The following is a 12,510-nucleotide window of genomic DNA, read 5'->3' on the forward strand; positions in this document are numbered from 1 at the left end:
TGAGTCTATTGCCTGGAAGTGAATATAAATTAGATTAAAGAGAGCAGAATGTACTATGGGATTAAGGAGGCTTAAAACTGAGAGGGCAATTTAGTGTACAAGTGCAACTGAGTTTAACTGAAGGTAAGTGTCAATGATGGGTTCATAAGGCCCTATGGCATTTGTAAAAACAATCATATTTTTTAAAGTCTGTGCAGCCACAAGAAGTGTGAATGAGAGACTGTCTTCTGAACAACCAATTTAATTTCAAACCCTATCAGTTTTTCTTTTCAGTTGTGAAGTGCAGGAATTTAGGAAATAACATTTCAGATACCTCCTTTCAAAATGTAGGTATGGCTTGCTCTGTGTGAACCTTTAAGTTCCTTTTGGATTTTCTTTTAAAAATGGAATTTTTGCCATCTCAGACAACTGAGTTATATTACTATAGAAGAAAATCATATTATCTCTCATTCTCTCTCTCCTCTTCCCCCGCAGCCAGACCAATTCAACCAGTGTTTAATCTCCTACTCATTGTAGTACCTTGACTTGTGTTTAAAAATAATATTACTAGGTCTCATCCCAGAGTTATCCCTGAGGTCCATAATAGAGAACCTCCCCTGCAGTGTCTTTCTCAAGTTGAAAAACACCTCCAAGTGCAGTCATTACTGTGGTAAGAGAAATGTTTCCAGTGATCACACAGACCTTGTTTGCTACTGTCTTTGCTGTGTTTGTTATGTCACCAGGTTTAAAGGCTGTGATAACTTGCTTAGCCCACTTTTCCCAGTTGTTAGGAAGGTGAACTCGTCTGAGGCACACACAGTGCCAGTGGGAAGCACGTTGTCTCCAGGGCCCTTCAGGTACCTACCGATGCCAACACAGCTTGACCCGGACCTTCTCCCATAGGTGCTGGAGGGAGAATCGTGGGGACATGGCAGAGCCGATTCCTGCCCCCGGCCTGTGAGATGTTGGGCTCATTAACTACCAAGAGTGATTCTGTCTTCCCTGAGGTGGAAAAGTTTTCACTAGATTAGCAGTATGGATTCTTCCTGTTGTAAAATTCTGTGACAGATATCAAACTCAAAATGTTTTTTTGAGAATGAAAATATACTTGGCTTCTAAGTATTGAGCAAAACTGTAGAGTGTAGCACAGTTGTTTCCAACTGGGCCTGAGGAGATCTGGCTGTACTATTTTGCTACTTTTGAGCAAAAGTCTGTCACCTAACACCTGTGTACCGTGTAAACCAAGAAGTGAAAAGGGTTTTTTGAAAAGCCATTTCTACTCATGTAAAAGTACCTCAGCAATTCTCAGGGGAGTATGGAGGAAAGGCAGTAAGAGGAAGGTAGAGATGTCAACACTTCACATATAAGAAACAGCAGGGACCTCCCTGGTGGTGCAGCGGGAGCACTATGAAGATAGCTCAGCTTCGGAGTTTGATCCCCGCCCTGGAGGTGACCCACATGGTGCGGCAGACCTCTCCTGTCTCGCTGGCTGCTCCCCTCAGCAGTGTACTCCCTGGATCTGTCTGTTCTGTTCCCTGCTCTGTCTCTGGTGAATCCTCTCACCACCCCTGCATTTCTAGCCTGTACCCTAATACTGTATGCATAAATAAATAAATCTTAAAGAAAAAAGAAAAGAAGCAGCATGCTCTCAGGTAAAATATAAAAGAATTGCATTAGTGACATAATCAGTTAAGCATTTCTCTTAGGGCTTGTATCCTATTTTAGTTAAAAAGATGAGCTCTTTCCATTGATGTACCTAAAATCAGCTTTCAAAAGAAAAGAAACTACTAAAATACCCGGAGAGGGGTGGAGGAGAGCCTGCCTATGTAAGACACCAATAACCTCACCTGGAAAGTAATTTCATGTGTTGGAGAGGTAATTTTCCCCCTGTCTTTGTGGCACTTTAACAAGAATATAACAGATTGATCTAGGTACTTGAACAAGTTACAATAACCACAGGGAGTGTTGGCAATTTAGGTGCATTTGAGAGGTAGTGAATATCTGGGATTCATTTTTTTCTTCCCACAATCGTGGGATTCTTAACAGAACCCTCATATTTTCTGACTTCAGGGCCCTGCCCAAGTGAGGTCTTCTGAGTGTCCCTTTATTGAAATACAATGAGACTTGCTAATCACAGATTATCCACTTTGGGATGAAGTCTTATCAGAAATATTGGGGGGTTAGATGACCAGCACTGATAGGAAGTAATTAGAGAGAGTGTTGGTACAGCCGTTGGGTTTGGCACATAGCACCAGGAAGAAATCACAGAAACAGAAAACTAAAATCAGTCAGTTGGTACAGGTATGATTGCAAACAATTAGAATTCCCTCCAGAAAGTACTGGAATTATCACTTGAACAACATACCCGCTTCTGGGTATATGTCTAAAGGAAATAAGCACAGAATAATGAAGAGATGTCTGCACCCCCATTTTCACTGAAGCATTATGCACAGTAGCTGAGCTGTGGAAGCACATCAGTGTGTATTAATGAGTGAATGGCTAAAGATGTTTGTTGTATGACACCTATCTTTCAGTTATGAGAAAAAAGGAAATCCCATCATTGCAACAAAGTGGATGGACTTTTCTAGCAGTACACTAAATGAAATGAACCAGGCAGAGAAAGCAAATTGTTACACGAATAGAAACAGCATAAAAGTGATTGCCAGAGTCTAGGGGATGGGCAGGATAAGAAGAGGTTGATGAAAGGCTTCTAACTCTCAGCTATAAAATGAGTTTTAAGTTCTGAGGATGGAATGTAAAACATGATGACTACAATTAATAACACTGTATCATATCATTGAAATTTGTTATTAAAGTAAAAGGTGTATATTCACACACACATATACAAAGATAAATATGTGAAGAGGCTGTTAATTAACTGGATGCGAGGAGTCTTTTTACACTGTATCTGTGTATCAGATCTCCACAATATACACTTTAAATATCTTACTATTTAATATGTAACTATTTAGCTGAAAGTAAAGGGGGAAAAAAATAGACCAATAGAATGAAGGAAACAAGGGGGAAATGAATGTAAAATCATTATGTAACCTTAAAATCGATCTCTTACCCTAGGATATTTTAATGAACAATTTGCTTTCGCACGGTATAGGAGACCTTAGGCCTGACTGCAGGCCTGTTTTTACACAGATCTCTGAGGCATTTGTCTTTCCTAGAGCTTCTGCCTGTGCAGTTTGCCTGGTTTCTTTTTTTCCTGCCTTGAATCATGAATTCATAAAGCATGAGTTGGTAAAATCACTACATATTATCTTGTGCTTTGTTCTATCCAATAATTGGTCTTTTGGGCTTCACTTGACTAATTCAAAAGATAGAGAACCGTGTTTTACAAGGCACCTCAATCCATTTTCAGACAGCTCTAATTGTCTTCATTTTTTGTGTCAAAATCTTTCTCTTTGTAACTTATTAGTTCTAGGTCCTTGCTCTTGAGGCCCATTCTTGTTGAAATCAGCTATTGTATTCCTCTCTACCCACATTCCATATACTCAACTACTCTATCCACTTCTTTAATGTAGAAATGTTTAAAATTGTTAACATTTCAAATTCTTGTTTCATCTCTACACTGTCTTTTTCATACAGGAAAACAGTTTTTATTCTTTTCTCCTGAGAGTAATTCTTTTAGGTTTGCTACTCCAAGGCCTACCCTGCCTCTCTACCAGCTCTTGCCTCACCCCACTCTGCCCCCACCCCAACATAGTGTAATCTTGAGGATTATTTAGAAGACAAGTTTCTGACTCCCTCTTTCAGCCCCTGGATGTATGTACCAGTAGTACCATCACTCCAAGCTCTATTGATTGTACATCTGTTTTCTGACAGGAGGTAAAGGATTCTCACAAATGAGAAGTCAAGGATTATTTTTCTGTTTGGCTGAATTCTAAGCACGGGGGCATTTATTTGCTTTGTTCTATGACTATAATAGTCTGTGCTATTAAGTTTATAATACATCCAAGGCTCCAATGAACACATTTCCAATGTCTTTGAAAGTTTAATTAATATTTACCCTGTTGAATGGCATCTTTATGAGGAACTGTATTGAAAGATGAAATTAACTTAGTGATTTGTATTCTATTCTGGATGTTCAGTTATCTGATGGAACTCAGTGTAGTAATTTGATGTGATAAGATCAGCAAGATCTATACTTTTGTTTGGTTGTGATCTTTTTAAAAATAAATAACCTTTAGGCAAATCCAAAAACAAATGGTAGAGGAGATTATCCTTTGAGATTCCTAGGAAATAAGGACATTTTCATGGCACAAAGCCTTCTTTTTCTGAAAATTAATATTAGGCTATTTTTCCTTTACACTCTTGACAAGAGTTCACAGTGAAAATTGAGATAAGCAATTTCGGTGAGAACAAACATTTCATTACTTTATTAATCAAGCAAGCAAAGAATTGAGACTATAAGCTGTTCTACCAGGCATATTTTCAGCCCAGTAAAATCAAGATCTTTCCTCTAGTCCTTAGAAAGAAATTGGAAGTTAATCCGCGATGAAGGTCTTGCTGTGATGGATAAAGCCCAAGGCCTCTTCCTGCCTGAAGATGAGAACCTGAGAGAGAAGGGCGATTGGAGCCAGTTTACTCTGTGGCAGCAAGGTGAGCTCCTGACTCCAGACTGTTCTCTCAAGCTGACAGGAACTGGGCATGAGTCTTCTGGTGATATTCCCCAAAGCCCAGTTGCTCTAACTTTAAGGGAAAGTGCCCATAAAACCTAGATTATCAAAATCCATTAAAGACCTATATATGAACTCTTATGTATGCAGATGTAGATACATGTGTGTATATTTAAACATGTACTTTGGATAAACATATATAAACAGCATTTAATTTTCCTGGTCTTGCCTATTAAGCAGTATGTTACAAATGATATTCTTCTGTAGTCAGAAGTTCACTGTGAGTGCTTATCAATGTCTTAGAAAAAAGAACCCCTGAACCTCGTCATCACTCCTGGTGAACGGAAGTGACATAGCATGCCAAAATGATGTCACCATAGGAGAGTGTTAGAGATGATAAAACAGGTGTGACAAGAGATAGTAACTGTTGTGTGAGCTCTTCAGTAATAAAAAGTGGTTCATCTTCAATCTGATACTCCTGGCCCTGAATCCAGACCCAGGCTCATATATGTAAATTAGTAATCAGTCTGTCCTTAACATGAGAACCATTGAAATTTCTCTGTAAATCTCTTTCCACTTATTTTCTTTAAAAATCAGGATAACCTGGCTAACAAGAGCTACACCAAAATAAGTCTATTTTGAGGACTAAACATATGTGCTGCACATCTTTGGCTACACAAAATAGAGAGGAGAATAAGCAGTCGGTTTACATTCAAGGACAGGAAAACAGTTTATCTCAGTGATGCTTTCAGAATATCTTACATGTAAGAGAGGAAATTAGCTCAGTAATATTTTCAAGGAAACACTGGGAGAGAAATCATATCATCTCAAGGGACTTTCAGATTTTCACCAATAAAAACTTTGTCATGTAGCTATAAGGTCAATAGGTGAACAACTTGCTATTTTTTTTCCTGTGCCATCTTACTGAAATGAGTCAAATCTGTTGGCCTTAAGCATTCAGAACTTCACCTGATGCCTCTCATCCTCCTGTATAAAGCAACATATGACTGGTACCTCCCTCAGCAGGTGTGTAGGCATCAGATGAATCGCTTTGGGATTCATTGTGAGCACCAGAAGACTGTTATTGATTCCTGACCCCTCACGATCATGTGTGAATAGTAAAAAGTACCAGTGGGAATCAGGAATATGGGACATCTATTATCTAGCTGCCCCAAGCCCTGAGGACCAGAAACAATTAGGAGTTGAAAGGATTGGTTGCCCTCTAATCCAGTCCTGACCAGGAGGCAAACACTTGGATAGTTACCCATTCATTACTTATCTTTCAGTTACATCATTTCTGCTCTTCCAGTGGCACTTGCTCTGCCCTCCCTATTGTACCCATGAAATCTAGCTAGCTCTGGTTGCTCCTCAAGCCATCAGACTTCATAAAAACATTGCACATAGCACAGAACCCAGAATTGGGGACTCTTGCCAAGCCATCTTCACATCCTGTGTGTGGGTAGATATGGAAAAGTAGTACTGGAGAATGCTTTAGGATGAATTATCCAGGATCTATTTGTCCAAATTGACATCATTCATCTCATTTGAAGTACTATATTAGTAACTAAAATAGCCTCTAAGATTTTACTCAATTGAGAAGAGGATAACCTAGTAAAAGTTAACATACATGTAGAGGTTGTTTGCTAAAGTACTATGGATATGTAGGACTCATGGCAAAGATGGAGCTTCTGGAAGCCATGCACTATGCAGCCATACACTCTGGAAGCCATGCCCATCTGGTGGGCATCTCAGGGACTGCTTGTGGCAGTTACTGGCTTGTTTCTGCTGACAGCTTAGCCATGCAAAGGAGAGTATCAGCAGCACTATTAAAGATCAAAAATTGTGGATGAGCAATTTCCTGAAGAACAAGAAAATATAAAGGCAACAACAGGAAAGAACAGCAACATCTTTTTTGCAGACTGAACAGAAATGTTTTCTAAAAACAAATATACTGGATGAATTGGGGGGAAAAATAATGCCAAGAAGTAGAAAACTTACACAAGACCAAAATCAAGTCATACTTGATTTCAACAGTGTGTGGCATTTCTGTAAGCTTTTCTATGCATTTGAGCAAAGATTTGAAAGATGATTTGCTCTGCAGTCCTTAAGGACAGGGGTCCACCATTAGTAAACAGTTGTGAAAGTCTAATGTTAACTACCACTGTTTACTTTCTGGTCATGTCCTTCACTTGAGAGGTGTTTTGAACACCCGGACTATGAAAGATGAAAGAGGCTGTGTGTTCCTGTGGAATGGACAAGTCTTTTGTAGAGTCATGGTTAAAACTGAAGAAAGCAATACTCAAATTATGTTTAATTATCTTTCCACTTGTAAGGATTAATCTGATATTTTGTGACTCATCCCATAAATTCAAAGGTTGAGATTATGTTTTCTATACAATCAAGCTTCTAGTCATTGTCATCGTTTGGTAAGGCTATTTTTGGTTGTCATAGCTTACTTTGGTATTTTAGTCATTTCAGTAAGCATTTCTCTCTCTCTTTAGTTGGTGTCTAATCAATGGCAGGAATTTTCAGAATTGATATCATATCTACTTCCATTTCTAGATGTGAGGGTTAAAAATTTTATCTTTGGAAATATATTTCTGGAGAGAATGTTATCAATGAATGTGTTAATACCCTCACTCAAATGTCAGCAGACTTACCAACATTTGTATTGGTGGTAACAAATGAAGACAATCTTCAGACATGAAGATTGTTCCTTTAGATGTGTTATTCCCTCAAGCTCCATTTGAGGTTCATTGCAGTATCATTACAACTGCCCCACCTACAAGTGAAACATTTAGGGATTTTTTTACTGATGGATGCATAAAGGAAACAGTTCATTGATGTCCTGAGTTTTGCAGTCAAGAGATGTGCCTTGTGTTTACCCAGGGATGACAGCCTGATATCAAATGAACTTTTGAAAACTTGTGATAGGAAGGTAAATATTGCAATCCTGTTTTCTAGAAATATTGATCCCATGGTCAGTGCAACTCTTGCTGTCAGATCACCTTAAATGAGCTATCAGTAGTTGATTTTCTTAGTGTGATTTTCATGACTAAAGAAAGAAATGTATCAGCTACTTTTAATAAAAAGGAAAGGCAGAAAAATCATTGTGAAACCCCTTCTGAAGGGTCTAAAAATGCTGTTACTGCTAACAGTCTGGATAAGCTGTTCATAGGACCAGATAGAATCATAGGAAGAATAGAACTAAAGGAATTCACACTGCAAGCCTTTCCCAGATTTGATTATTTTGTTAAAATTAATATTTTTCTGGAAGAACTGTGCTAATTAAGAAGAACTCAAATATGCCAGTTAGTCTAGCTCTTGCATACAGCTTGGCACGATAGCATAGTCTGTGCAGTCTGGGTTTGCTTATAAAGGAATTGGCTGGTTAACATCTAGGATGAAGTGAAACAAAGGTAATTCTTCTTGCAAATGATGCAGATGAACAATTTGTAGGTTATTGTCATCATTGTGTCCTCTTCAGACACTTGGGCTATAAGGATTTAATTAGGAAATTGAGGTGGAACTAGGCTGAATTTTTTTCTAGGAATCTTGGTCATGGTAACAAAGTTATTGGTGATCACGGAAAAGAAGATTTCCTTTCTTATGTTGTCTCCTTTCTGAATTCCCTATCAGTTAGGGGGAAAGCAATCTTGACTTCATTGCATGGAACTGGTGAAAACCTAACTTTGTACCTTGCAGCAATAAAACTTGGTTTAATAGCTTCCACTTTTCTGTTGAAACAGGCCGTACAATTTGGATCTAGAATTCAAAAGTGGAAAACAATGGTGAAAAGGGCATCTGATAAATGTGTTGTTTCCTTAGAAAACCTTTAAAATGAAAAGGAGATTAAAACATGATTTGACCTGTGAAAACATTTACTGAATGATTATATTTTTTAAAAAAACAAAAAGCAAAATTCCACTGCTTTAAAAAAAAAATGAACAAGTGAAGTATTAAAGTTCATTGATTGAGAATACCTATAAGTTGCTTTTCTTGATGATTTTCATTTCATTCACAGTAGATGATTATTTGAGAACTAACAATTAAAATTGTACCCAGCTTTATATGTAGCATTCCCTTCTAGGAATCTTGACTAGGCCATTAAAATATTTCTATTTTTAAAATCCTTAAAAATATAGAAGGGAATCAAAGCCAAGGCTGTGGAAGCACCTAGATGCTGCCCCCAGAAGGAATGTGGCCTGCTGAGACTTTGATTTTAGCCCGTTGAGACCTTCATTAGAGAAAATGGTGATGTCTACATTCCTGAGCGTAACTTCCCTAGGAGACAGTGATCTTGCAGATGATGAAGGAAATGCATAGGCCAGGATACCTAAAACTAGGCACCAGAATATGTTCCTGACATAGTTACTGAAATAAAAGAACAATCATCTCTTCCCCTCTTCATTTAAAACCTATCCTTTATCAACATAAGAAGGACAGTCTGTACAAGGGAAAAAAAATAATTCTAATTAAAAAAGAATGCATAGGTAACTCTTTAATACAACACTAGATAGACATTTTCAGGTTAGAAATATAAGCTAAGTAATAGTCCACTGTGTAAATATACCACATCTCCTTGATCCAGTCATCTAATTTGGGCATTTGGGCTACTTTAATAGCTTACCTATTGTAAATAGTACTGCAATAAACATATGGGTGCATTCATTCCTTTTAAATTAATGTTTCTGTGTCCTTTGGATACTACTCAACAATCAAAAAGGATAAACTCATGCCCTGCACATGAATGGAGCTGGAAGAGATCGTACCCAGTGAAATACACCAGAAAGAAAAAGAAAAAAATTTCATGGTCTCACTTATAGGAGGAATGTAGAAGAGCCAAATAAAGAATCGGGGTGGGGTGGAGTAACTATAATAAAGTAAACATAAAAATCATCAGATAATTATAGATCGGAGACATTCTATAGGGAGGGGAAAAGAGGGAGGACCAGGACAGGGGAGGGAAGAGCACAAGGGACTATGGTGATGGTGCACAGGGGAATTGGTGGTGGGCATTTCACCAGGAATTCGTACATTGTACAAAAACTAAGGGTGGTATAATAAAGACATTAAAAATAAATAAATAAATATAAGCTGATTTCATTCTTTAGTTTACTGTGACTCCTGTAACAAATTAGCACAAGCATACTTGTTTAAATAATACAGATTTGTTGTCTGTGCAGTTCTGGAGCCAGATGACTACAACAGGTTTAAATCAAAGTGTCCTAAGGCCTCATTCCTTCTGGGGCAGCTTCTAGGTGCTGTCCACATCCCTCGGCTTGTGGTCCCCTTTCATTTTCAAAGACAGCAATGAGCAGTCAAGTCTCTCTCTGACTTAGTCTTTGCACTGACTTTTCTGCTTGCCCCTTCCACAGTTAAGGACTCTGTGACTACACTGGACCCACCAGTTAATTTAGGATGATCTCCTTATTTTAGAAGTCGCTGATTAGAAATATCAAAGTCATTTGCAACCTTAACTTTCCTTTGCCATGTAATATAATGCAGTCACGTGTTCCTGGGCTTAGGATGTAGACTCTTGGGAAAGTGGCCATTAGTCTGCTTGCCACATAGGGGAGATAAGTGTTCAACAGTTACCTTGACCATTCAAATCCATAGTCAAATAATCTAGCGCGGTGCAGAATTCTTGTCCTTGCTCTTTCAGTCACTCTTTATTGAAACAAAAAGCTTTACCTTCTTATATATACTCGGCCATCTCACTGTACAATGGGAATGTTAATCTAGATTGTAGAAGGTTTAAGCAGGGTGAATTAAAACTCTGCCATGACTTATTTCTAACATAGTTTTATCATTTATTGTTCTAGGAAGAAGAAATGAAAATGCCTGCAAAGGAGCTCCTAAAACCTGTTCTTTATTAGATAAATTCCCTGAGACAACAGGATGCAGAAGAGGACAGGTACCAAGAGGATTTCAGGGCTGGAAAAAACACAATTAGTTATTAGTACTAAAATAATGGTAACATTTATAAAGAAATGGTTATTTCCTTCGGCTCAGCAAATGTCTTTTTTATCCCCTTCTTAATAAAACATAATTTCATGTGGTTGACGTCAGAATTGAGGGTGGAAAATGTTCCATGTTTATCACTTGGTGGAAAATGGAAATCTTTATTTTTAGCTCCTTCACAAAGAAATAAGATGAATATAAATTCTGAGTCTTACAAAGGCTCTAATCCAAATTGACAGTAATTTTGTATTGTCACTTTAATTTAGCTGTTCCTCCACACCTTGATAAATGGATGAATGGTGTGTTACATTTTCTTTGCAGATCAAATATTCTGTCATGCATCCAGGAACTCACGTGTGGCCTCACACGGGGCCCACAAACTGCAGGCTCCGAATGCATCTGGGCTTAGTGATTCCCAAGGAAGGCTGCAAGATCCGCTGTGCCAACCAGACCAAGTATGTTTCCTCCCATCATTTCCTCTCTCATCCATCACCTCTGAGCATAACTGTTGATTGCAACACAGCTATGTTCAGTTGGATAATTTCTCTTCTGTTGTAGCTAAAGTAGACTGGGCAGGTAATATTGATCCAGACTTCAGTTTTTGTCGCTCTTTTGTGCTTTCTGTTGAGATAACCCCCAGTTCTATGATTGCCCTCCTGAATCATCTCTCACCAGACCACTCTCATCAAGTTGGTGAGCCTTCTCGATTCTCTTTCTGGACGGACAGACTTGCATTTAAAGCCGCTAACTTTTGTTGAGTCTCACATATATTTCACATTGTGCTTATTGATTTATGACTTGAACTGTTCACATGTACAAAGAGCTCCCTTTTCCCCAAAGAAAACCCCAGGTGTTACTTACGCTTTGCTCTAGAGGAATCAAAGTGGTAAAATGGAAGCCTGTTGTCTTTTTCAAATCCCAATCTCTGCCAACTAGTCCTTTCTAACCTCAGCCATTTGTTTAATCCCTGCAAGCCTCAGCCTCCTTACTTAGGAAATGGGTAGTGATGTTCTACTCTGCGGGATTATTGTAAAGTTAAGATGAAATCATGCACATGAGGTGCTTAACCCAGGTTCTGACTCCAACAGTGTTATGGTCAAAGTTAGGGCCTTTCTCCTAGGCCTTTTCCTAATCCTTTTACTACTTTCCCCTGGAATGCCTGTCTTTTTAGCCCTCCAAAATAAGCCTGTTACTAAGATTCAGTTTAGTTTCATAAAGGGGAGCCTCTCTTCTGATTTCTATGAGTGTGCACGGTATGTCTTCATGGTAATCCTTTTGTTTATCTTCCCTTGCTTTCTGTTAATTGTATGTATCAGTCTAGTCTCTATGAGCCATAAACTCCTAGAAAGCAGTCACAAGTGGTCTTACCAGCTTCTCATGACTTTTAGTAGAGGGCCGCATTGGAGTGGACAGTCTCTCAGATGTTATTGGCAGTTTCTGCCTGCCCCGGACAGGGCACAGCAGCATTAGGGATTCACTGATGAGCCAGATGGGGCCTTCCCCTGCAGATGTGCCCAATGGGAGATCACACTGCTCAAGTGACATGTGAATTATAAAAGTGACACAGATAAAAATGCTGCAGATGGGTCAGTGAGCAGATAGTTGATTTGCCTCCGAGGCTTGGGAATCCTAATGGCAGTGGCCTTTAAAGATAGGAAGGATGTGCTCCGCCACCCCACCCCCACCCCACCCCCTGTGGCGCAGTGGGTTAAAGCACAACACTAAGAAGCTAAAGCCACTTCCGCATGAGTTTGATCCCCACCAGCCCCAGAGGTGATCCACATGGCGGCAACAGATCTCTCCTGACCCACCAGCTGCTCCCCTCAGCAGTGTACTTCAATGATCTGCCTGTTCTGCTCCTCACTCTGTCTCTGGTGAATCCTCTCACCCACCACACCTCTGGCCTATACCCCAGTTCTGTAAGCATAAATAAATCTTA

At 39.0% G+C, this 12,510-nt stretch overlaps 1 protein-coding gene across 3 annotated transcripts in view; it reads left to right on the top strand.

Moving 5' to 3' along the window:
- Positions 1-12,510, top strand: part of LOC101630357 (aspartyl/asparaginyl beta-hydroxylase) — a 195,362-nt gene that overhangs the window by 168,095 nt on the left and 14,757 nt on the right. For all 3 annotated transcript variants that reach the window (XM_012722985.1, XM_012722984.1, XM_012722986.1), the window contains 3 exons: positions 4,455-4,590; positions 10,433-10,524; positions 10,893-11,026. In XM_012722985.1, coding sequence (XP_012578439.1) covers positions 4,455-4,590; positions 10,433-10,524; positions 10,893-11,026 — 362 coding nt within the window. The remainder of the gene's footprint in view (positions 1-4,454; positions 4,591-10,432; positions 10,525-10,892; positions 11,027-12,510) is intronic.

This window comes from Condylura cristata, unplaced genomic scaffold (assembly GCF_000260355.1).
Source record: "Condylura cristata isolate star-nosed mole 26May11 unplaced genomic scaffold, ConCri1.0 scaffold00009, whole genome shotgun sequence".
Lineage (NCBI taxonomy): Eukaryota > Metazoa > Chordata > Mammalia > Eulipotyphla > Talpidae > Condylura > Condylura cristata.